The sequence below is a fragment of the Melanotaenia boesemani genome, chromosome 14 (assembly GCF_017639745.1).
Source record: "Melanotaenia boesemani isolate fMelBoe1 chromosome 14, fMelBoe1.pri, whole genome shotgun sequence".
In the NCBI taxonomy this organism is placed as follows: domain Eukaryota; kingdom Metazoa; phylum Chordata; class Actinopteri; order Atheriniformes; family Melanotaeniidae; genus Melanotaenia; species Melanotaenia boesemani.
This window is the reverse complement of record NC_055695.1, coordinates 27,904,428-27,930,479: the sequence shown is the minus strand read 5'-3', so window position 1 is coordinate 27,930,479 and position 26,052 is coordinate 27,904,428. Positions and strand designations below refer to the sequence as shown.

Below are 26,052 nucleotides of genomic sequence, written 5' to 3'. Positions count from 1 at the left end.
AATAATAATAATAATAATAATAATAATAATAATAATAAAGCAGACTCATTCTACAGAACAGCCTAGTTAGCTACGTTTTATGCTAATAGAACAATATTAATAAAGTCTTATCGCTGTAAAATGCCTACTCTCTACCATGGGTTACTTTCCTGGGTGTAGTAAGGGTGTAGGCCTGCTGCACTTTATGAATAATGAAAAAGTGACGTAAACAATGCGGTCCTCTTTGCGGCTCAGGCTCGAGGCTAGAGGCGGGCGCACAGAGGCGTGATGCGGCCGTGACGTAGTTTTGGTCGAGGATCTTTAATCCTCTGCCGCAGCAGCACAGCCGGTTACCAGAGGAGGGGGTATCACGGTCGGAAGGGAATGGACCGCACAGGCTAGGCTAATGTTCAAGGCCGAAATATCTCGGTTTTTAGATAAATGATAATATCACCGAGAAAAACAAAGCTTACGACACGAACGAGGCGAGTATTTTTATTAGGCCAGACCCCCTCCTCGCTATGCTTTAGCCTTCAGCCTATTCACAGACATTTTCTTTCTGGAAAGACCACATAAAAACTGGGGTAAATAAAATTTTCATACGCATATTTTATTCATTTAAAGGCGAATTTTCGTGTTTTTAATCGGCGTACGGATACTACGCCTCTTCCTGCCGGTTTTCCAGCGAGCAGTTTATTCCCCGGTTCGCCCTTCAGAAGCGTCGCCTCGTCCCCGCTTTCCCCGTCAGCTGCTGCGCATCAGCACAACATGCAGGATGAGCCTGTGGGGGTGACAACCACGCAGTTACCCCAGTCGACCGAGGAAGAGGACCGCAGCTGCACGGGCAGCAAATCTGCAACGCAACCGAACCAAACTGACAACCTGCTGAGCTCGTTCACGTCGGATTACAGCCATCTAAACCAGAAGACAGCTTTCCCTGATTTCGATCGAGAACATTTTTGCCCGACGCAGTCCATCTGTGACCTTCAGCACAGCCGAAAAAGACATCAGCAGTTAAGTCAGCACACTGAGTTTATCCCAGAAGAGTCGCCCCCACCCCAGGGACATTTCAGTCACCTGCCGCAGAGGCAGCCCTTCTCCATACCCGACACTAGCACCGCTGTCCCCCGCGGCTCTCCTGTGGAAGAGGCTGAAGCCGATGCCGCGTCGCCATCGCCCTCTTCCGTAAATCTAAACAAGATCCAAATGGACTCTCCCATCGCTCACCATTTAAATAACGGCAATGGCAGCAGCAGCACCGGCAGCATGTTGTCCGGAGGTCTCGGCGCCGCTTTCCCGAACCTCCCCACCCAGGAGATACAGAACGCCAGCGGGGGGTCGTCTTCGCCTTCTATCCCCGGGTTCGGCACCCCCTGGTCAGTCCAGACCAGCTCCTCGCCCCCACCCGCACCCAACTCCATCAATCCCATCCACGCGAACGCCATTAACCAGATGCCCAACACGGATTCTGAGAACAGCTTCTACCCAGGTATTCCTTCCTCCATCAACCCGGCCTTCTTCCAGAGTTTTTCGCCAGTGTCAACTAATCCTTGCGCCGGGATTAACGTGCAGGGCTTCAGCGGTCCCTTCTCGCCTCAGATAAACGTCCCTCAGCAGCCGCAGAGTCGCAGGTCTCCGGTCAGTCCCCAGATGCATCCCCAGCAGGGCGCCTTCCTGCAGCAGAGGAACAATTACAACCAACACCAGGTGAGCTGCTAGAGTACACATCAATATGAAGGTGACACATTGTGAGGACAAATCCCCCACCAAGTGAATCTCCATGTTAAACATTCACTGACCAAAAGTAGATACCAAAACCCTCCACAAATCAGTTATTTCCTTCTTATTTGAATCAAAATGAAACCCCTATACATTTTAACTGAAGAGAAAACACTTGCATATCTTTAAATTGTAGAGCCCCTTGTGGCACAGCAAAGTTAAAGCCTAAAAACGCGTGTTTATGTGTGTGTGTGTGATTGGGTGCAAACATGTACAATTTAAATCCACAGTCTTTGAAGGATAAACAGTTCTTTTCATAATGCATCATGAAAAAAAAAAAACGCATAATGCATTATGCAAGGGCTCAATTCACTACTCCGAGGCAAAGGGAGGGAGGGCTGCACACAGATAACAAGGGAGCATCACTGAATCTAACTGTTGTTCTCTCCTGGAAGCTGGCAGTGGGATGGAGTCACATGGCACCAGACCATCCCTGTCTTGTGGTTCACTCAGTGGGAATACAAAGGCTTGCAGGGTTCTGTGTCCTAAATGGGGTGCTTATTTGGGTGAAATGAAAGCATCCAGTATGTTGGCGGCGTTATGGCAGACAGTTTCGGGGAATCCTGAGGAACAGCAGAAGCTTACATGAATGTTCTGGTTATGCAGGAGCTTATGAGCTGGTAGCCACGTAGCTTCAGGTTTCTCATGTGATTTGCACACTGTGTTTGTGTGTGTGTGGGTGGGGGGGTGGTGCCATGCATGTGTCTGGGTGTGCCTGGAGTGCATCTGCAGTGCTGTTTCACCAACCTTTAACCCCTTCCTTTGACTCCAATGTAAATATGTTGGCATTCAGCCACCACAAACAACACAGTCACGCGATTGTCTCCACAATCATGTGGTCAAAATTAAATCAAATGGGAAAAAAATGTGTACAAAATATTATTTTCTTTCTATTTTTAGTGTTCAGTGGATTTTCTGCATCTGGTCTTTTGTGCATGAGTGAAACAGCTGCTTTTAAAAGTATTAAATATTATGAGTTGAGCATACAAGAGGCAGACAGTCGATGATTTCCACATGAGATTAAGCTTGACGAGATTCAATGTATGATGCTTAAGAAGAGGACACAAAGTCCAGGTGGAGGGAGAGTGTGTAAGTTACAGTGGTAGTGTCGCAGGGCACGGGATACTTAGTATTAGTCTTAAAGCCTTAAATCTTCTTATCTACCCACCCGTTACAGGAGCAGATCAAGTTAGGCAGTGGCTGATGGATGTAGGAGAGAGGCGGGGGTAGAATTACAGGATAGGATTAAATGGAAGTAATATACATTTACATATATGTGTGAGTGGAAAAAATGGTACATTTGCCCTTCTAACCTCACCTGTCCCTCTCTCATGTAGCCCATGGTGAAGCCATCTCCATGGGGCAGTCACCAGGGGAACGGCTGGGGCTCCGGTGGGATGTTTTGGGGCCGAGACCACCGCAGAGGGAACGGCATGGGTGTACCTGGTTCTGTCAGCCACATCTCGCCACTAAAGAAACCATTCTCGAGCAATGTCATCGCTCCACCCAAGTTCCCACGCGCTGGAGGATCGCTGGGGCCTAAGTCCTGGATAGAAGAGAACATGTTCCGCACAGACAGCAACAGCAACACCTTGCTGCCTCTCCAGGTTTGTGGAGTTTTCGTTTAAGCTTCAGGAAACTAACATCTTGTTGGTGAATGCTACTAAAGATCAAATTATTGTATTGCTTGTCATACATATCACGTATGTATCAACAAAACATAGAGCCTTCTAGTGGCTATTTCATGCAAACAGAATGCAAGAATTTCATCATTAGAAATTCCATGTATGTAATTAACTTCCTAACTTATAGAAGCAAACAAATAACAGTATTTTGTTTGTTTTATATGATGCATCTGGATTCTTGTCTTAGATTCATGAGCCTACGCTGCATGTAAGCTGTTTTCACACATGCACTGCACTGCTGATCTTTATTAGACGTTTTCAAGAGGAACATCATGTGAAAATGCAAATGCTTGAATCAGTCTGACTGGAAATAAAATTAACTAAATCCTGCCAGTTTCTTAACACAAAATCTGTATAATGTTTTCCCAATTTCCCAAATGACTAGCCCAGACACCTGAGTATCATCGGTCTTGTCTCTTTCACCCTCTTCTCCACCACCAAGCTTTGCTTTGACCGGGAATTATTTCCAGTACCAGTAAAACACCCGACACAGGCTCTCTCCTTTGCTGTGAGAGAGGGGAACTCTGGAAAATGTCTGGACATGTTTTTCATGTTATTGTCTGGGGTTATGGCTGTAGCGTCACTTCTTGAAAAGTTTCTCATCTGTGTTACAGCTTTAAGCTTCAGGAAGCTCCATCTCCTCTGAAAACATTCAGCTCCAGGCTTTAAGAAGCTACAACTGCTTTTAAGTGTATTATTCACTGATTGTTTATTTAAGTGCTAAATAATACAAACCTTGATGTTAGGGCGTAATTCCACTGTATATAATTTACCAGTTTTTTTAAATCATCATTAATTCTGTGTAAAAACCAATTTAACTTCAAACTCAGTCTGTTGTGGTTTCCCATAAATCCAGAATAACAACACCCTGTCCATGACTCATTGAAATTTTACTCACAATATCGCTTAAATAATTGTACCAAATTGTATGAATGTTGCTGTGAGCTCAAATTATTGGTGGTATTAGTGCCAAGAAGCACAACGCTTCCTATTCCAGGAAACAGGCCTGACTCCGTGGATTGTTAATTTCCATAAACAGTGTCGGAGCAAGAATTTTTCAGATTCCAAGTCTTTTCCTTCCTTCCTTTCTGTTTAATGTTTGGCAGCCAGTGACAGACTGTATCTCTGCTGTGTCACGTTTTTGACACAACACAGGGGTGAGCTGCAGACAACAGGAGGGAGTGACTAAAGCACTCAGGGAGCATGTTACGCCTTAATATTTCTGAACAATGGTCAACAAAGCCATCATCCTGAAAGAGATTTTAAAAGTAAAAAAGGGTATCTACCGGATAGTTCCCATTTATAATTTAATTACCAGGTAAGAGCTTCTGAATACAAATCATTTGTGAGACTTCAAGCTGTCATGAAAGCTACTCAGGATTATCTTAACTCTATTGTTTAAAACAATCAGTTTGGTCACTTTACCGGAAAGTAAATCAGATTGAGACAAATGCCGGTTTTGTGCTACATCCTGTGTGAACGCATCACAGTGTGGACTGTCTCTGCTGATAATGCTGATGATGTGTTTACCTGGAGTGAAAGGCACAGACGTCTGTGCGGATGACTAAATAGTTAAGAGATATTTAACTAATCTTCACTTGTTTATTTTTATATTTCTACATTTATGACAGTGTAGGTTCTGCATTTATGTTTTAACCAGTCTTAGGTCCAGTCCCACATTTCTCTCCTTGACCCCATCCCTCTGGTTTGTAGAGGCAGATGTAAGGCGCCCAGCGTTGACAGTATATGATCAAAAATATATAAAATTAATAACAATAACAAAAATAAATAGAGAATATAACAGACTGAATAAATAACCTAAAACAAAAAAAAACTTCTAAAATCCTGTGTAGATTGATTGAATGAAGTGTTTTATTTTGGACACTTCGACAAAACACAAAATAAGACACAAAAATAAATGAACACAAAAAGTCAAGCCCTCAAGGTGTTTCATCAGCCCGCTGTGCTTCAATTTCTAGAAGGAGTAGATAGAAGTATACACTCACGAAATCCCACCACCTCTCCATTTTAATGATGGGTCAGTCAGTTTCTCTTGACATCTCTTCTATGATCAAAATACCAAACAAAATAACAGTAATGTTAAGAAAACTGATTAATTTGCATTATTAAGTAAAAATAAAGTAAAAAACATAATATTGTAACAAAAGAAATAATAATAATTGTAAATCCTGTATATCCTGGATAATAGTCAAGTCCTGTCCTCACATCTTTATTGATCAAATAGCAGTTTTTTATACTTTAATTCCAACAGTTTTTTTTTATTTCTCCATTGCTTCAGTTTGTCATTTAAAGTATTTCATAGCCAAACACCACATATTGACTCACAAAAAGTTCTCTTTGTTTTACGTGCAATCATTGTTTTTAAGTTTAGATTGCCCCTTAAATGATAACCCACCTCTCTATCTTTAAACATTTTCAGAATATTGTCTTCTAACTTGTTATTTCTTGCCCCAAACATTATTTGCACTGTGTGAAATTTAACCAAGGCTGTGAGTTGAAGTCATCTTGACTGTAGGAAAAGTGAGTTGGTGCGTTGCTCAATCTTACGTATAATGCACATTGATCTCGTTTGTTGCATGATTAATGGATGCAGGGATGTTATGTATGTGTTGCCTCTAACCTCTGAACAGTAACTTAAATATGGTAAAAATGAATGTGCATTAATGTGGAGGGATTTATGATCCAGAACATGATTGCTTTATTGAGGATTTAAATGCTTCTTGAAAGTTTTTATTTCAAATGTTGGATGTGTGGTTTTCATTCACCTCGAGAAATTTAATTTCCTTAACTTTTTCAGTTGGCAAACCATCAATTTGAATCTTTACATCAATGTTTCTATTATAATTCCCAAATATCATGAATTTAGTTCTGCTCAAGTTTAAGGATAGTTTATTTATGTCAAACCAAACTTTTATTTTTTTAAACTCAGATGTGACATCATCCAAAAATTTGACCCCAGTGCAAAACATGTTTGTATCATCAGCAAAAAGAATAATTTTTTATATACCTGACACTTTACAGGTATTGTTTATGTACAAAATAAATAATTTGGGTCCTAACACTGACCCCTGTGGGACACCACAGGTTATGTCCAAACACAGGACTTATGTCCAACACGACCCCTCTAACATCATAACGTTCCAGTTTTTCTAGTAATTTATTGTGATCAATTGTGTCAAATGCTTTTTTCAAGTCTATAAATACCTTATGCAATGAATTTTTTCTGATTTGATCATATGATGGCTATTCACTATTCCTTGATCTATTAAAGAAAAGGGACACCTTATCTCTGCTTAATAGAAGAGCAGGCGCGGCCAAAGTCACTGATACTTCCTTTAGCCTAGAGAGTGTCGTCTTTAAGGAAGGAGCTTAAAAAATGTCCAAATTGTGTGGACACAAAAATCCAGAGTACTTTCCCTGAAGCAGTCATAAGGAATATTTGAAAGCTTAATTCTGAAGCTGGTGGGAATATTATAGACATCCCAGACAGCAGACATGTTTGGGCTGAATTCAGACTACTTTTGGCACATACGACTCAGTTATGGCACTGCCAGGTGTTGTGTGGGCCAGAAGTGGACCACATGTCAGTTGCCAGCCTGGCTTGGATTATGGCAAGTCTCCTGTGGGCCACATGTGGTCCAGATGTTAGTGGTTGGCCTGGACACAGATTACGGCAAATATTTTTTGGGCCAGAAGTGGTCTGAATACAGGAAGCCTTCCTGGACATAGATTACGACAATTTCAGCCACATTTGCTGTAAATCAGCATATTATTCACACGAATCTTACATCTTACACTAGCCTGCTGGTGTATTCATGAAATTATAACCTGCATCCCAGTAATGTCGGTACTGGTTTCCTTACTTTTTGTCTGCCTCTGGGAGCCTGTTCAACTATCACGGGGAATCCATTGCATGGGCCCCTTGTCAGCTTACCTTTAAACTTCTAAACCGGGTAAATATGGAAAGAATGTTAATCTGAATGTGAGTTACTTGCACATTTAAATCACTTTCATGTTAGGACAAATAGCTTTGCCCCAGAGGCTTTATTCATCATGAGCAAAATTGCAAAAGTGTGCAAGAAGTGTGCAGATTTAATCATGCATTACGGCATCACGATGCACATTGGTTAAGTCAGGCTCTTGATATAAAACCTCACACGTGTTTTTCAGGAACGCTCCAGAATGTACGACAGTCTGAACATGCACTCCCTGGAGAGCTCTCTGATTGACATCATGCGAGCTGAGCAGGATCCTATGAAAGGTAAGATGGCCTTTCCCTTTCAGTATACGAGGTCAGAGGGAGGCGATCGTGTTCGGGGAGGCAGTACCAACACTGTGCAGAGTGATTCATTTGCAGGGAAGTGACAAGCCCATTGCTCCCAGAGCCGTGTTGTTTTTCTGCACACAAGCTTATTTTCTCCCTGCTGAGAGCTTAATACTTGTGCCACCAGCTGCACATTTACATGACCTTAAAGCTCTGATCCTGTTGCTGCTTAACCTGGGCAGCACACAGAGCTGGCTAAGAAATGGAGAGCAGGCACGAGAGGAAGTATTGTGTTTTTCTTTGAGTGTCTAATTACTCTTAGCTTTTAGATAATCCACATCACATGTCACATCAGATTTTTGGAATTTAATAAAGATATCGTAATATCCTGATTATCCTTTGAATTATTCCAGACAGTTTGGCAGTGGGAAGCAGCGAGTGTGCTGCAGAGTGACACTGTCCTGGCCTCCTGTGCTCAGCTGCTGAACATCAGAGACACAGTGTCAAATGACTGCACCGCTCTTCCTCTCCTCTCCTACTGACGGCCGCTCGTAGCTCATTTACAGCCTCGCGAGCCAGATACACTCTCACTTTACAATATTACAGAGAAAGAACATCACAGGTGAAACCAGACATGCCTCAAGCTATTGCTGGTTTGCATGTGTGTCCAGCAACAAGCACCAACATTCTTGTGCTATTTTCTGATCATTCAACCTCAGCTCTTCTTTGGACGGGTTTCCTGGGGGGGGTGCAGAGCAAAGAGAGGGACAGCTAGACTAATTTTAGATGCAATTACACTTTCACACGCTGTATATGACAGCCAAGAGGGGAGATGAGAGTGAAATGGGGTTTGCAAGGGCCATTTATAGTGTAGCTGACGAATATGAAGCTAAATTTTACAACATAATAGTGCAAGAATGTTTTTTAAATTAGCCACTGAAGCTTAAAAGCCTGCAGCATAAACATTTTTATGTATTTTATTTCTTTTGTCATCGTCTTTGTGACAGCATTTGCTGGATGTCTTTAATCTTTAAAGCCACTAACAAGAATTTGAACATTTTAGACTTCCTGATACTAAATGATGCTGTAAACATTAAAAAAAAGAAAGGTCAGGGCTTCAATCTTTGCATTTTAAACAAAGAAATTGTTTGTTTGTAGTTAACATACAAAATAGACACATTTTATTATTATCCATTTACACATTACGGGCTCATCCATTCTATGAAATGTCAGTAAAATTCCTAAGAGGAAGAACCAGTCAGTTAACTTAATGTTTCAACTGTGACTGAAAGATCAATATGAAATGAAACTGCTGTTGAGGCTGGTATAAGATCTGACATAAATGTATCTGTGGACAGACAGAGTTTTTCTTCCTCCTTGTGCCAGCTGTAAAGATGCTAAGTAACATTTCAAACACAATCTCAGGCTGTTATGTTTTTTTTTCCTGTCCGTTCCCATGTTGACCTCGCCCTGTTCGTCCCATCTGCTCTGTGTCTCATATTTGTGTTTGGATCTCTGTGAATGTCTGTCTATATATATATATATATATGTATATATGTGTGTGTGTGTGTGTGTGTGTGTGTAACATGTGTGTTTCTCATGTCAGGCCGTGTGGGATGCCCTAACCCCGGGGCTGACGGCCTTCTCATGCTCAATGGTAATTATCTCTTAGCACCATGTCCCTCCATGTCTCCAGCTCTCATGATGTGTCCTCTGTGTCTATTTAACCTTAATCAAAACACTCGTGACTTAAAACCACAGGATGTGAAGTGTGTTTTTCTTTGTTCCTTAATTTAAGCACAACTTTTTCCCTTTGTAAATGGCCTCTCATGACACTCTCTCAAGATCGGTGCCATTGTTATGCTTAGTCGTTAGAGCTTTAAATGCACCTGAAGAGGTACTCGGTTATATTCTTCCATTATGTGGATGCATATTAATGTTAAATCTAAAATCTTGTCTCAGCAGGACACAAATTCAGGTCAGACAGCTTTCCCAAATAAAAGTTTTAAAAGAACGACCCTGTCTGGTGTTTGCTGTTTCCTCCAGAGACGCTGCAGTTAGATCATTATTTTTGTCCCCGTTCCGAGGCAGTTTTTAGCTCATGTCTAAGGCCACGCGTGTTGCTCTGTGTGTGATGAGATGGACTGTCCCTGTTAGAGGATGTCCAGGATTATTTTCAGTAATGTAGTTGTTTTTTAAAATGTTTATCTTTCTGGTTGTGAAACAGGTCAGGATGCTTTTACAGAAAAGAAAAGACAGTTAAGGTGTACATATTTCCATTTATAAGTATTTAATTATTTTTATTATAATATGATCATCAACCTTTTTTGTCCTCAACAAAAATAAAAAATACAGGCAAGTTTCATTTACTATCTCTTGCAAATGAACAAACAAAAAAAAAGATTATGAGAAAAAATAACATCTTGTTCTGCGTCTCAGCTTCAGCTTATCAACACAGACTCATTTCTTGAGTGGTGGGTCCAAGAGGTCATGTGGTGAAGGTTTTGCTCTCTTTTTACAAATACCCTTTGATAACTGTTTGCACAGCTGAAATATGCATTCTTGTGCTTTTCTGCATGCAGCCAGGAGCTATGGGAGACGCCGAGGTAAATTCAGCTTTCTCCAGTGTGTTTCCAGGCTTCTTGTGGTTTATTTTTTTGTGGCTGTTTTATTACTTACAGTAAACGAATACCAAACTGAAGCCCTAAGTCTGGAAAGAGACCTCACTGTCTTTCCACTTTCAATTTGTAGAACACAATTAACATTTTTTGGCTTTTGTAATAACATCAAGCTGAAAACCTAATCAATAAATTATGGATGGTCATTTAAAATACAGGAAAAATACCATGTCTTAGTATCTAGACATGCATGATGGCAAGGGTTTCAGATTTGGTCATTTTGCCTCCTGCCTATAAATCCCAAAACATAAACACTTTGTTGTTGATTATTGTAGTCTGTACTAGATGTAATGGAACATTTTTTTCATTCTGAGATTGTTTGATGTGCAGCTTTTGGTTCAGCAGGAAACTTCTTTCTGTAAACCCTGCAAACCCATCACATACTCTCATGTCCATGCACTAGTGTAACCGTTAAGGCATGCTAGCAAGGTTAGCCTTGAAAACTAATGTCAGATAATAACCTCGTTTGCTCACACTATAAACAGTTTAATGAACCAAACACCATAAGATGCTCATTCTGGCTGTGTAGTAAATGCCAAAGCCACGGTTGATGTGTCCAGAGAGAGTTACAGTTCTTTCAAACAAGATCGCTACCCCAGAAGACATGACAGTGTACATCTGTTTTGACTGTGCATGGTTGCTAGCTATGCATGTACTAATAACCTGTCCAGTTGTCTAGTGGAACAGATATAGGCTCCAGCTACCCAGCTAATAAAATGCTAAAGCTAACAGATAGATATGATGCTTTGTTCTCTGTATGGACAGAAAGGGGAGGGAGGTAGCAGTACTTAAAAAGATTTAGCTGAAACTGCACTTTTAACACATTTATTACAGTTATGTTGCACTTTTCTCTTATTGACTTTTTATTTTATTTATTACTTAAATTTCCACTTTCTTGTTTCCACTTTTTTTTCAAATCATGAAGAGAAAAAAAGTAAAATCATTGTGATGAAAAAATCGTGGAATCACCTTGCAATCTGTATTTTTAAAAACAAATATTCGCAAACGTTGTGCCCTCCTCAAATTTAGTACCCTCCGGTGACCTTCGTAGCTAAAAATGTCCACGCAGAAAAACTGATATAATACTACTGTTACTGCTATTCACCACCAAAGACTCATCCCCCTACTATTTATTAAATGGAAAATAATTCTTTTTTTATTAATGGGGGAGTAATTCCAAAATTCGAACAGGTATTTAAAGGGTTAAAATCCTAAAAATGATTGAATGTTTGGTAGTTTTATGCAGGTTGGAAGTTGTTAAAGAGATTTATGAAGAAAGACCAAAGCAGAAAAAATAGTGATGTATAATATTTTGACATTTTTGTATGTGGACATTTTTTGCAACAAAGGTCACCTAAAGATGCAAAATGCATCAACAGAGCATAAAAGATGTGAGAGAAATGGACACTGGATTTAAAAAACAACTTTAGCTGAAAAAGGACAAAATGGAGAGAAAAAGAAGAAACATACAGATTTATCAAAGAAGGCATCAGAGTCATTTGGACAGTTTTTTGGTCCTATTAGGTTTGTTGATGATTTTTTTAGGAGGATGAGGACAATTTGCCACATAGCAAAGAGCATTCAGACTTTTCTCCAGTAAGACAGTCACCTCTGCAAACAGTCTGAAGCTTTATCCACTGTTAAAATGATGATAATTGGTATAAAAAAACAAAAGGTCAATGACATGAATTTGGTCTGTCGAATGCTACACGTGAAAGTTGGTGCCTGATTGATAAAGATAATTGTTTTTTATTAGCCAAGTTCTTGACCCAAAGAATTAAAGCAAAGAACTAAAGCTTTTATCAGAGTCAGAGGAGGTGCAACTTAGTACTAAATATGAATGGGGGTCATGATTACATCTTTCTTTTTCCTCTACATGATCTGACTAAAAGGTAAAGAAATAAAATAAAAAAAAGGAATTTTATTTTCCAAAGCCAGTTTTTGTTTCTTTTATTTATTTATTTTTACTAAATAATAAAGCTGAGTGAATGTTCTTCCTGTGTAGTGTTTCCATTTCCTTTTCCTTGTAGTAGATTGTTTGCTGCATTCTCACCTTAATTTTTTTTTTTTTAAAAACTGTACCAGGTCGCTCGTCTCTCTTCCCTATTGATGACAATCTCCTTGACGATGGCCATGGCAACCAGGGTGTCCCAGGAGTCCTCGGTTCCCCTAACTGTTACCCCCACCAAAACGGGGAGCGCATCGAGCGCTTCTCTCGTAAGGTGTTTGTGGGAGGGTTGCCTCCAGACATAGACGAAGGTGAGAATGATTGAAATTAAGTGTTTCTCAATTGCATTGTTTTGATGCTTCACTTCCATCATCTGCCTTTCTTTTCCTTTCATCATTTTTTAATGTTCCCTTAGATGAAATAACCTCAAGCTTTCGTCGCTTTGGTCATCTTGTGGTGGACTGGCCACACAAAGCAGAGAGCAAATCCTACTTTCCACCAAAAGGTACTGACAGAAGCGTTGAGCTACTAAGCACAGCTGGATGTACATTGAGATTAGATGACTGGGAGCTATATTGCAAATATAAACATGTCATTTGAATTTTTTTAAAGGTAACAAGTTATGATCTGAAGTTTAGTTTTCTGTGTATTGAAGCACATGTTAAAGCCCTGGACGTTTGTTTGTCCTAGGATATGCATTCCTGCTGTTCCAGGAGGAGACCTCAGTGCAGGCTCTGATTGAGGCCTGCATGGAGGAAGACGGGAAGCTCTACCTGTGTGTTTCCAGCCCCACCATCAAAGACAAACCTGTGAGTTCCCCAGCTCACTGTAAAAATAATATCACTAATATTTCTCCTGAATCCCAAAAGAAGTTCTTTAATCTTGAATTTGACTTTCACACCAGGTGCAAATCAGACCTTGGAACTTGAGTGACAGTGATTTTGTGATGGACGGATCTCAGCCCCTTGATCCTCGCAAGACTATCTTTGTGGGAGGTGTCCCTCGTCCCCTGAGAGCAAGTGAGTACACCCACTTTTCTTGTTGGAAATGATGGAAATATATAGCAAACAAATGATTCACAGGTAAAGATCACTCCGCAGCAATGCAGGTTTATGGGTGAAGTTATGGAGACATTTAAAAGTTAGCTGATTGGTTAATCTGGGGGCGTCTCATGTCTCCACCTTGAGTGCAGAGAGTAGACATGAAACCCCCCACCCACCACCACCACCACCACCACCACCACCGTCCTCCTCCTTGGTACCTGAAAACATAGACCATAATATGAAGAGGGACAAGAAAAAAATGAGATGGGGAAAAGGATGATGAAGGGATGGATGAGAGAAAGAGGAAGAATGGAAGGGAGGTGGGGGGGTTGAGGAAGAAGGGAATGATGGATGAGTGGGGGGATCGAGAAGGATGGAAGGATGAGAAGAGGGAGGATAGATGGATCAGGGATGGGAAGGACAGATGGGTGAGGGGGGAGGATGCATGAATGAGGAAGGACGATTGGAAGGATTAATTGGTGAGGATGGATGAAGGAGGGAAAGATGGGATAGTAAAGGGGATGGAAGGATTTAAGGAAAACATTGGATGTGGAAGGAGAGATGAAAGGATGAATGAATGTGGGAGGGTGAGGAAGGATGGATTGGATGAGGGATGGAAGTTTTGATGGATTAGTAAAGGGGATAATAGATGGATGAGGGAGAATGAAAGACAGGGATAGGGAGGGTGGAGTCAAGAGACAAATAGAGCTGAGTGGGTGAAGCATTTATAAGAAGACTCACCAGGTGATCAGAGGTGTGGTGGAGGCGTAACGGGTCAACTTCATTCTAAGACACTGTAGCCACAGTTGGACTGCTTCTTCTCTGCTTCACTTCCTGTTATGTAACATCTTTTCCTTCTTTCAAACCTTTTCTCTTTAACACTCTTTTTTTACTTTCTGATTAGTTGAGCTGGCCATGATTATGGATCGCCTCTATGGTGGAGTGTGCTACGCTGGCATTGATACAGATCCAGAACTCAAGTACCCTAAAGGGGCGGGACGAGTGGCCTTCTCCAATCAGCAGAGTTACATCGCCGCTATCAGCGCGCGATTTGTCCAGCTGCAGCATGGCGACATTGATAAACGGGTATGACATCACCATCTTAAAAATTCCCACAATCCCTTCTCTTTTAACATTTTTATCTGACGCAGCCATCAAGGCTTGAGGGTTGACATCAGTCTATGTATTATTATCTGCAGGTTGAGGTGAAGCCTTACGTCCTGGATGATCAGCTGTGTGACGAGTGCCAGGGTGCACGCTGTGGAGGGAAATTTGCCCCGTTTTTCTGTGCTAACGTCACCTGTCTTCAGTACTACTGCGAGTTCTGTTGGGCCAACATCCACTCCCGTGCAGGACGAGAGTTCCACAAGCCGCTGGTCAAAGAGGGCGCCGACCGCCCACGCCAGATTCACTTCCGCTGGAACTAGAGATGTGACGACACGGTCAGAGGAAAGGGAAACGATACCCTGGCTAACAGGAAAACAGAGCTTTGCCTCTCCTGCTTACCTAAGCTATCAGTATAATCAAGTGCATAACACTATATAGTATATACACAATATATATAGCTATATATATCTTTTGTAGCAGCCAAACACCACAAGCCTCAGTTTTTCACCAAAACCCCCCTCACATCTCAGGCTCTGACAACTCTACAACTCTTTTGTGGTACTTTCATCTTTTCTAAGAGAAGATTTAAACAGAGATTGATTTTTGTAGCTTTTTTTATTATAATTATGATTATTATTATTATTATTTTTGTATGTGAGATTTAAAGTAGATCCAGGAATGTTTTTGCATGGGGGCAGCTTGTCTGTCTGTCTGTTTGTCTGCTGCTAGCAACCACGGTGCGTTCAGTGCACACTTTTCCGGGAAAACCTTGATTCTCTAATGTCAACACCTGCCGCAGGTCATTAACCAAAGGTAGCAAAAATGATAGGAAACGTAAAAATTGACATATTGTCTGCCGCGAAACAAACCTCGTTTTTGTTTTTTTGTTTTTATTGTTGCTATGGGCTCGCTCTTCTTTTTAGAAAGTTTGGTAAAGAAAAAGAAAATCGGGTTATTTTTTTGCGCTCATGCTGACCTGTAGAGTGATACCTCAAAATACAAAAATCTGGTTCCGCAAACTGTATTCAACATTTATACTTAACAAGCTACTTTAGGAGCTTTGCTGCTATATATGAATAGATGTGTAGGTATATTTAATGCCATTTATACACCCAAATCATGTAAAATGAAATGCAGTATGCACTTGACCACTTATGGCCCCCATTGCCATAGAAAGAGTTAGAGTGCATGTTACCACAATAGGCTTAGCTACAACAAAAAGCATGCAGGATAGATGTGGGAAAAACAAACAAAAAAAAAGCAAACCACTGAAATATATTTAGGCAAGCCTAAAATTTTATAGTAAGTAGCATGATCAGAAGCCTAAGAGGGAAAAAAATCTGATGAATCTAAATACTTAAAATGACGTCATATGTAAACTTGCATGCATTGATGTTTCTCCGTTGTTTGATCTGTTTACATATTATCAATACAAAAAAGTGATATTGGTTCAACCGTAGACTTAGTGGATGCCATCATTTGGTGACATGGTGGCTTGTATGGTGAAAAAAAGACAAAAAAAAGCTGTTGAAAAGCAGAGTGGTGTTCAGTGGTTTGTGTTTGTGTCGTCCATGTGCTGTGTGACTGTTGTTAGTGTAGACTTAGGCTCTAGTTTAATTACCAACAGATTACAAAGAGGAGAGTCTAACAACATGCCTTCACCCTGCCTCCCTTGTATCTTTGTATTGTTCCAAAGGTTAATCTGATAACGCAGACTGCTTATTTTATAACGTTATGTGGCTGCAGATCCATTCATCTATGGAAGCCCAGTTACCCAGCGATGAAGCATCTTTGCATCTCCTCACCACACTCTTACAATGAGGAAGATGACGGTTGGCCTCTTGGTGAGCCAAAGACAAAGCTCTCATTGTTTATACTGTTTGTTTGATTCTAGAAAGACTCTTCACAAACTGTTTAGGGACAATCTTTCTGTGAGGACGGCAGCCCGGCCGTCCGTTCGGTACTGTACAAGTTTGTCGCTCTCGTGTTGTTTCTAGTTTTTAGTGTTCCACTCCCCTGTGTGTGCTCCTCAGTATCAGTGTTAAGGCGTCAAAAGTGTGTGCTGTTATAAAACCTTAACGGGATGGAAACTAAAAGCTTATTTTCTTATAGCCGGTTTTTATTTAAAACTGTTTGTGTCGACTACTTACCCATCACTGGCCCTTCCGTATGTTTTTGATGATATATATTATGCACTACTTTTCTAAAACCCTTGCCCCATTTCTTTTCCCTCCGCCTTTCTTCTTCTTCACACCTGGAGTGGTTTTAGTGCAGATGTGTGCGCCACCTATTTATAAATGTATAGATGATTTATTAAATTTTTATTTTTTCAGGATTACGTATTTAAGATGTAGCGTGAATCAGTGGTCTTAAGTTATCTTTGTTTTGTGTGAGTAGAGCAAGAATCTGATATTTTCTAATATATTCTGATGTAATTTGGCTGTTGCAAGGACCGCATCGCAGGCTCTAACTCAGTAAAGCTCCCGCTGCGTTCCTCACCCCCCCTCACCCTTCTTCTCCCCCTTCGTGGCTTTAATTCTCATGGCGTCTGATGATGTTTGAATATCGTCACCTGTAACACTTGACTCGTGCTGTTTTTTGTGAGGTTCTATTTTCTATGTTAAACACTGTTACTTTCTTCTGTATGTGTCCTTGTTTTTGTAAAAATCATATTTATTTCACTATTTTTGTAGACAAAAAAAGACTATTTGATTTTGATTGTATTTTTCTATTTAAATAGGACAAATATTCCGATTTATTTCCCCCTAATTATGTCCAAAAAGTTCTGTTCAGAGACAAAGAATCGTGTCGCAAGTGGCATCATTGAAGTTTTTGATACACAGTTGATTCTTCTTTTGGTACACATGACAAGTTTCATTTGAAGGAAGGAAACATGAAGGTTTTATTTCATTCTGGGAAGACACTTGAGATTCTCCCCCGTCGCATCGAGGCCCCGGCTGCCTTTCCTCGTAGATGCTCTGAAACTTGAATATAACACATTTTGAAAGGCTGACTAACCTCGAATCTGTGTTGTGATGTGCAATACTGTTTCTAATGTTTGTATAAAAAGTAAGAATTACAGTGTAAACCTTTTTAATGCAGATTTATTTTTTTCATTGCATATTTTGCAGATTTCTGATCCACAGTGTCATTTTTTACTGTCAGAAAAAAGAAACCCCGTTTTTTCATTGCAAGTATTTTTAAATCCAGATATCTTTGTACTGATGTAAATGATTGTAGTTATTTTGGATAGTGTTTTTGCTAACTAAAGGAGAGACTTTTTCATGCATATTTCTATTTCCTTTCATCTTGTTTTATCCCACATTTTTATTTCGTTTAATAGCAGCAAAATTCTTGGAATAATTTTTCATATTTAAAAGTCATCTGTATCATTTTGTATTTTTATGTGAAAACACACAATATATAATTTAAAATGCTAATTGCTAAGATATTATTTTGAGTTGGATTATTTCTAAAGCTAAATATTTGTAATTTTATTGTTAAAGTGACTAATTTCTAAATCAGAGTTTGTGTATAGATTCACAAAAGTGGTTTATGAGGTGTTTGGATTGTAATTATTACTGAATGGTTCTTTGATATGCAAAATGAATATCATGTTTATTTTTATTTTTGTTGGTTTTGTATTTAAATGGGGTGTTGATTACGATCTTTTCTTTCTTTCACTTCCTGAATAAAGACCCATTCTGTTTGGACACAATTTGGATGCATTTTTTTTTATTTGTTTTTTCTTGTTCTTCATTCCAGCTTCCATTTGAGTTCTAAACAAAGAATAAAGAAAGAAAAAAAAAGACAGTCACAAACAGATATGGATATTCAGGTTAAGGATGAAATTTACAGAACATGTAGAAAGTTCATGTTACACTGATTTTATATCATGAATGTGGAGTATTTTAGTAGCATCATGTAATGGTGATTCCGTCATCTCAAACTATTTTAAAGAAAGGTAACAGTGGCGGGTATAGCACAACATAAAATATAAATGTCTTAACTTTTCATGTGTTAGATATCATCATCATCTTCTGACGTTGAAATGTGAACAATATGATGAAGAGGACTGTTTAAATTAAAGTTATCATTAAACCAGAACTTTTAGTGGTCGATTTATGGTTCAGACACTTCGTTTTGGGCTGGGTAGCATGTTGTGCATGTGTGTTCACAAGTTTCCAGAAAGTCAAGAGAAGGTACATTTCCTACATCATACAAAAAGATGAATATCCCTACATAATGAGCTTGTATATACATTTATTGTCCTTAAGAACTGCTTTAATTCTTGGTGTCATAGATTCAACAAGGTGTTGGAAACATTCCTCAGAGGTTTTGCTCCATGTTGACATGACAGCATCACACAGTTGCTGCAGGTTTGTTGGCTGCATCCATGATGATAATTTCCTGTTCCACCACATCCCAAAGCTGCTCTACTGGATTGAAGTCTGGTGATAGTGAGTCAGAAATGCCAATGAGTTTCACCCACTGAGTTCATCAAGTCACAATTCAGGTCTGTCATGTATTGACATGTCTTTATTCCAACAGACATGAGTCATTGGCCTCTGCACCGAGGCTCACACTAATCACACCAGTCTCCTTGTATGACATAATGGTGCTGGACTCTGCTTGCATATACTGTGTTATGGCTTGATGGCAGTTTGCCTTGGGGAGTTTATGGTGCATAGAAAGGGAGTGGATGAAGGGAGGGAGGGAGAAGGAGGAGGGAAGGACAGAGAGAGGGAGTCCAGGCTGCTGTTGCACTGTGAGATGGTGTCAACAGCGAAGCAGCTGAGATGTGCAATCAAATGTATAAGACTAACATGTTCACCGTGGACTCACACAGCGAAAAAGACAGAGACACTCATCAGTGGGAGTTTTGATCAGCTCTGCAGATGAACAGCTGCCCAGTGTGGGGTAAGAACATGAAACTTTATGTATGTATGCTGCATGTGCATACAAGCCTTGCACACTGTTGTTTCACACTCCAACTAGTTTATCTTAAATAACCTACAAAAATAAGTTTGATTTGTTAAAATATTGTGATATTAATGGTAAAATGCATCAGGAAGGACTCATAAACTCTCTTATGGCTCAGGGTGGATGCAGACATTTTCTGTAAAGAAGAGACAGGCAGGATTTGCTTTGATCATGGAGAAAATTAAAGTATTAAAATGTTTCTAAGTTCTGAACAGGAAACAAATGTGTTGATATTGCCATTCTTAGAGGAAAAACTGCAGTCAGACTTTAAAACAAACAGGAATTTGTTTAGAACTGTTGCCTGTAATATCACATCTTTGCTTGCACCTGTGTTTTAATGCATCGGCTGTCTTTGCGTGTCTGTTAAATGAGGTCCACTTTTTTAAAAACAGCCATTTTACTAATGTTGACATTGTTTCTGCTGAGCGGAACTGAAAGGCAGGGCTTCTTAGTGATTTATTACCCTCAAAAATCAGAAACAAGCTATGATAACAGCACTGATGGGCTGTTTTGAGCTGCCTGCAGATATGCATGTATAGAATTTGTCTGATGTGCAGGCATGCTGCACTAACAGACAAAGCAAACATGCAATGATAGAGAAAAAACTGTTGTTGTATTTTTTTTTTTTTTTTTTTTTAATGCAAAGACTGAGATGATCTTTCTCTGAAGACCTGACACAAATATTCCATTGAGCTGACCAAAGACCAGCAGCAGTGGCAACACTTGGAGTCTTACACCCACGTTGGCAAACCTGCCAACAATAAGCTTGTTTATTAATTATCTCTGCAAATCTCACCACTAAAACTCCCTGAAGATTTTTCACAGGAGACACATTTTGTCCGTATATGTCCATGTGATTTCATTAGAGTGGAATGTCTGATGTACAACATCTGTCAGGTTCCCATAATGAAGAGAACCACTAAAGTTCCTGCCTGCAGGATCATGATCAGCTCTGTTAGTTTTTACTTTTTGAGAAATGCAGCTGAGTTTGTGTCTTGAGTCTTCTGCTCTGTGTAACATGATCGTAAAACATCTGCTCAGTGCCATTGCTTCATGTTTAGGTCCCCTTGACAGAAACTGTGTCATAACTCAAGAATGTTTTGGCAAAAAGACGACTTGGATCAGAGACAAAGGTTTCATTTAAGGTCCCCCTCATGTAATTCAGTGGTTGGATGAGAGCATGGGATTGTGAGTCAAGTACCAAATGCTCCCAATTATAAAATCACATCTGGCCTAATGCTGCATTTGATAACAAATTAAGATCCATTGACGCCTGGTGTGCCTTTGTTCTGTATCCCATCATGACCTCAACCCTGAAAGCATTTCGTGGGAGTGTGAAAAAGTATGGAAACACAATTTATCTTTGCAAATACAAAATTGAGAAAAGCTGGAAAAAAGTACACAAGAAATTAAATGCTCTGCTAACGTTTACTTTGCCTCCACAGGTTTGAAGATGTGGGTGTTGATGGGAGTAATCTGTCTCTGCCACTGCATCTTTGGACAGTTGTTTGAGACCAAACTCAAAGGAGCACCACGACTGATCTGCAGTGTCCCAGGCCCACCGGGCCTGCCTGGCAAACCGGGTCTCAACGGGCCTCCGGGAGCGGATGGGAATGTGGGTATCCCAGGAAGAGATGGCAGAGATGGCAGGAAGGGGGAAAAGGGAGAAAAGGGAGACACAGGTATAACATAAACATAAATAGATAGTTCATGTGTGCTGATAAAGAATTACTGCCAGTCCTTGCAAGAAGATAAAACCCGACAAAGAATGGCTTTATTATCTGACAGCTGGCATCAGCTGGAGCGGCAAAGACGAAATGAACTCATGTACTTCACAGGAATTTAATTATTAAATGAAATTGTAGTCAAATTACACAAGATTAGTCTAAATCAGCATCTGCTGCTGGCTTAAATGTGAAAGGAAACTATAAGGATTAACAAGCCTCAGGCCTCTGATTCCTCAAAACGAAAATAATTCAAATGGGCAGCTGATAGCAAACATAGGCGCTGTACTTTAACCCAATACCCCCTGAGAATATCAGTATATCTCTATAATAAGAAACAAAAAAGCCTAAAAAGACATTCTTAAGTCCACTTACTAAATTTCACATTACGTGTTAGTGAAACACAAGCTTGTTGTTGCCAGCAGTCAGAGCCTGAATCTGATTAGATCCAGCTAGCAGTGGACAGGAGCCAGGGGCGGGTCTAGAAATTTTTTGATAGGGGGCCAGGTAGGGGCAAAGACAATATACTTAATTGATAATGAAATGAACTTGCTCTGAGCCAAATCCCAAGATTTATCAATGTTTCTTCTGCATTATTGGCCATGTAACTTTACACATTTGACACATCTCGTGGTTTGATGACTTTTACATCCTCTTGATAAAAATCTAAATAATTAGTTAGAGCAGATAAATATTGTAACCCATGCAGGCAGTTGGTGAAATAATGCTGTATAAATTATGATCAATAACATGGTGGTGTTGATGTAGAACATCATATAGAAGTACATTAAGTGCTGCATTCACTTGCACTTGGGCAACCAAGGCTTATCCCAGTAATGGTTGGTTTACTCTAAATATTTGTTTGAATTTAGTTGTCTGTTCATCGGGGGTACCTGGGGTATGGCAGTCAGATTAGGGGTGACCTGTAATATGATTGTTAAAATTTAGCTCAGAGTCTAAAACTCCAAACTTTGGAACAGTCTGCCTTTAAAATCAGATCTGGACAGAGCACTGATAATAATTTTTTTTTTTTTAAAGACCCTTTCTCACTGTCTTTTCCTCCATCTTGAGCATTTTCATTTGGCTTTTTAATTTGTCTATGTTCTTATATGTATTTATTTTGTGTTATATTATATAATGTACTGTATTTTATCTATTTCATTATAGTACTGTTTCACTTTTATTTAGTTTTATTTGATTTATTTATTTATTTTATTTTAATGTTGACTTAGGGATTTCATTTGTTTTGTCTTGGACGGCACTTTGGTCAGCTGATGTTTTTTTTTAAATTTGCTTTATAAATAAAATTGACTTGACTTGACTTGACTTGACTTGACTTGACTTGACTTGACTTGACTTGGCTTGACTTAAGCTTACATAAACCTTGTAAGGGACCAGAGTCCCCTGATGAGACTGTAATATATACAGTAGCTGAGTGCCTTTAGCATAGTTATCAGAAACAGAATCTTTATTATCATTTTACAAAAAGTACAACAAAATTCTATGCAGTCCCATTCAGTGCAAGGGTAAGATATTTGTTTCTATTATCTAAAGGAGTAGGAGCATGTAGATGCTGAACAATAGGGGGCCCAGTAAGTATCCTTGGGGCGCTCTGCATTTGATCTTTGTTTGAGAAGAGCAGGGGTGCCCAAGTCCAGTACTAGAGAGCTACCATCATGAATCTTTTAGATGCAACCCTTCTCCAACACACCTGAATCAAATGGCTTAATTTCCTCATCTGTGTGTCATGTCAGCTCTGCAGAGGCCTGTTAAAAAGCCATTCGTTTGATTCAGGTAGATCTCAGGTATATCTCAAGGACTGGACTTGTGCTTGACTTGAGTAGTTCTATAGTTACCAATGCTCAAGTCAAACATCTTCAGTTTTTTGTATGTTTGTTGTTTCAAGACAATCTAAAAAAATGTCTTTAAACTATCAACAAAAATATTATGCATGTTTTTATTTGTTCTCACCTCAACCGCTATAATTATCTATATCAAGTATCAGTGAGTTATCTCCAGCCGACTGAATTATTTCTAGAACAAAATGGCACCAACACATCACCCTTGTGCTTGCGTCCCAGCACTCACTTTGTGGTAGATCTTGTACTGTTTTTAACCGTGGTCACCTTCAAATGTCTTGGAATGCCCTGCACCTAAATACATCTAAGACTTATTGACCTGGTATGCAGACAAACAGAGCTAGAATTATTTCAGTATGTGGTGTATGATATTGATATTTACTAAGCATGAAAAGAATATTTCCCAAAGCTGTCATTGTACTTCTATCATGTGTACAATACACAAAATGAAAGAAGAAATTAGACGTTAAAGACACATTTATTAAACATTAGAAATTACTTTCCATCTTAAAAGACACAGTTAGTCAAGCATATATTTTTCAGGAGCAGGGAATAGTTTCATCCATCTGGGTTTGATTGTTTTTATGTAAACATTTAGTTAAAATGTCCCTGACAGGCCTTCAGCTTGCACATCACATGCATCCAACCAAATGAAATTAGATTCTGTAACATGGTAGATCTCAACCTTTCCAGACATTCCTACACCACAGACAATTTATCATGATTATTCACAAATTTATTTTCTTCAGATTTTTTGAGGACAGGAGGCCATACGGTTTCAAAAAAATATTTGAAAGGCCTCTGCTTGTTTTCCTCACCCAACAGGAATGACAAACTGATAACACCTATGATGTCTTTACTGCAATAAATCTGTCAAAGGTAAATAAATGTACCACTTCTGTTTTTTCCATTCTGTAAAGAGCCATGAATTTCTGCACACACCTTCAGGCTCACAGAGTCTGCACAAACATAAAGTTTTTCCTCGCTCCGGGGTATTTACTGTGTGGATGGTGATAACTGGATACAAGATAACTTGGAAAAATCAAGCCAAAACTGTGCTGCTCTAACATCAAGATGGCTGAGTTCCAGTGATGACTAAATACATGACAAAGGGTGGGGAGATGTGTTTCTGTTGATTTAATAGTCTGGTTCAACAATCGTAGAACTTCAGCTCATTCCCAACTGAGTATTGATCAAAAAAGCAATTGTTTTATAATAACAGTTCAGAAGTGACCTTCTCAATCTGATGTGTCTGTTGCAGGGCTGAAGGGCAGAGTAGGCCCAACAGGTAGGATTGGAGAGAGAGGTGAACGTGGCCCTGCAGGGAAACAAGGCCCTACAGGTGAGAATGGAGATGTAGGCCTGCCTGGTCCTCCAGGCCGTGACGGAGATAAGGGGGACAAGGGCAAACAAGGACCCCGTGGAACTGCAGGAATCTGCAAATGTGGTAGCTTGTTGCTTAAATCTGCATTTTCTGTGGGAATCACCAGCAGCTACCCTGCTGAGAAGACTCCTATCAAGTTCAACAAGGTCCTCTTCAACGAGGGCGGACACTACAACCCACAGACAGGGAAGTTCGTCTGCGCGTACCCCGGCATTTACTATTTCTCCTATGACATCACACTGGCCAACAAACACCTGGCCATTGGTCTGGTGCAGAATGGTCAATATCGCATCAAAACTTTTGATGCTAACACAGGAAACCATGATGTGGCATCTGGGTCCACTGTCATGTACCTGAACCCAGAAGATGAAGTTTGGTTGGAGATCTTCTACCATGACCAGAATGGTTTGTTTGCAGACCCTGGTTGGGCTGACAGTCTGTTCTCTGGCTTCCTGGTCTATGCAGACGCAAACTACTTTGACACACTGGCAGAAGACTACGCATAGAACCTGTAAAACACAAAACAAACTCACAAACTGCTTGTCACTGATGTTTTCTTTAGTGTTAAAACATATTTACTATAGCCAAACTATATTTATACAAATCTTTGTACTGCTACTTATGTTATAAGTGTGGAGAATTGTCTTTTTATTTGAGATTACCTTATTTAATAAAGTTTAAAGGAGTTTCTGATTTAATGGAGTTAAAGTCAGGGGAATGATAACATGAAAAATATACCTAACACGTAATGCGCATAAAGAGATTTTATTATAATACGTGCCCATTATTTCATAATTTTCCACAAATCTTTTCAGGAATTGAAGCAATAATACAAAGTTTTCTACTTGAAAGTGTTTAACAATAAAAGAAAGTCACACCTTTATGTCCTGACGTAAAGTTCCTGCTTGTTTGATAGACATTTTGATGAGGCTTGATCACTTTTGTTGAGTAAACGGTATCCATACAGTACTTATTTCAGTTAAACAATCACTGCAGAGTCATTGTTAGACATATCTGAATGCTATTTGGAACATACATCTATGATCCAGACAATTTCCCCTCTGTCAATACTTATTATGAGCTCAGTGTATAAATGATCTTGAGTTAGTTTTTGAGCGACTAGGGTTTTGTCATGAGATGTTGAAGGTTGTTTAAATATTTATATGAGAAAACAAAGAGAGAGAGATCATTCATAGAATTTTTAAAGCTGTAGACCACTGAGATGCATTGAGGAATAAACTGTCCAAAACAAATATAGATGCAAAAAAAAAACAACACATATACACACAAAAAGAGCTACTAAAATGTATTTTAAATGAATTTTTTACAGTAACAAAACACAACAATATTTTTGCTCTAATTTCTAACTGTATTCAAGTTAGTTTGTTCTTTGTTTTATTATCCATTTTCTTCCTCCCTTTATTTATATTTATTATTTCATCCCTATTTTTATTTTCATATTTTTTCTTCACATTTCCTTCTGATTCCCTAAACTTTTTACTTGATTTTTTTTCTCATTCTACACTGTATATGTTCCCATTACATCTTTGTATTTTCTGTTTATAGAGGTATCTATGTCCAAATCCTAAAAAAAAAAA

At 39.5% G+C, this 26,052-nt stretch overlaps 2 protein-coding genes across 6 annotated transcripts; both read left to right on the top strand.

Annotated features, from left to right (window-relative positions):
* The first annotated feature begins 305 nt into the window (after window positions 1-305).
* Window positions 306-18,217, top strand: cpeb2 (cytoplasmic polyadenylation element binding protein 2). Of its 4 annotated transcripts, XM_042005422.1 has the most exons (11): window positions 306-1,686; window positions 3,096-3,365; window positions 7,635-7,725; window positions 9,335-9,385; window positions 10,311-10,334; window positions 12,492-12,665; window positions 12,770-12,859; window positions 13,045-13,163; window positions 13,259-13,373; window positions 14,302-14,483; window positions 14,597-18,217. In XM_042005422.1, the coding sequence occupies exons 1-11, from the start codon at window positions 748-750 to the stop codon at window positions 14,822-14,824; spliced, it is 2,283 nt and encodes a 760-aa protein (XP_041861356.1). In that variant the 5' UTR covers window positions 306-747; the 3' UTR covers window positions 14,825-18,217. The 4 variants fall into 4 exon arrangements, with proteins under 4 accessions (XP_041861356.1, XP_041861358.1, XP_041861357.1 ...); XM_042005424.1 differs by lacking the exon at window positions 9,335-9,385; XM_042005423.1 differs by lacking the exon at window positions 10,311-10,334.
* Window positions 18,218-19,285: 1,068 nt separating this feature from the next.
* LOC121652587 (complement C1q tumor necrosis factor-related protein 7) lies at window positions 19,286-25,337 on the top strand. 2 transcript variants are annotated; one of them, XM_042005427.1, is made up of 3 exons: window positions 19,286-19,424; window positions 20,933-21,169; window positions 24,332-25,337. In XM_042005427.1, exons 1-3 carry the CDS (start codon window positions 19,403-19,405, stop codon window positions 24,958-24,960), a joined length of 888 nt encoding a protein of 295 aa, XP_041861361.1. In that variant the 5' UTR covers window positions 19,286-19,402; the 3' UTR covers window positions 24,961-25,337. The 2 variants fall into 2 exon arrangements, with proteins under 2 accessions (XP_041861361.1, XP_041861362.1); XM_042005428.1 differs by lacking the exon at window positions 19,286-19,424 and adding an exon at window positions 20,755-20,829.
* The last annotated feature ends 715 nt before the right edge of the window (window positions 25,338-26,052 follow it).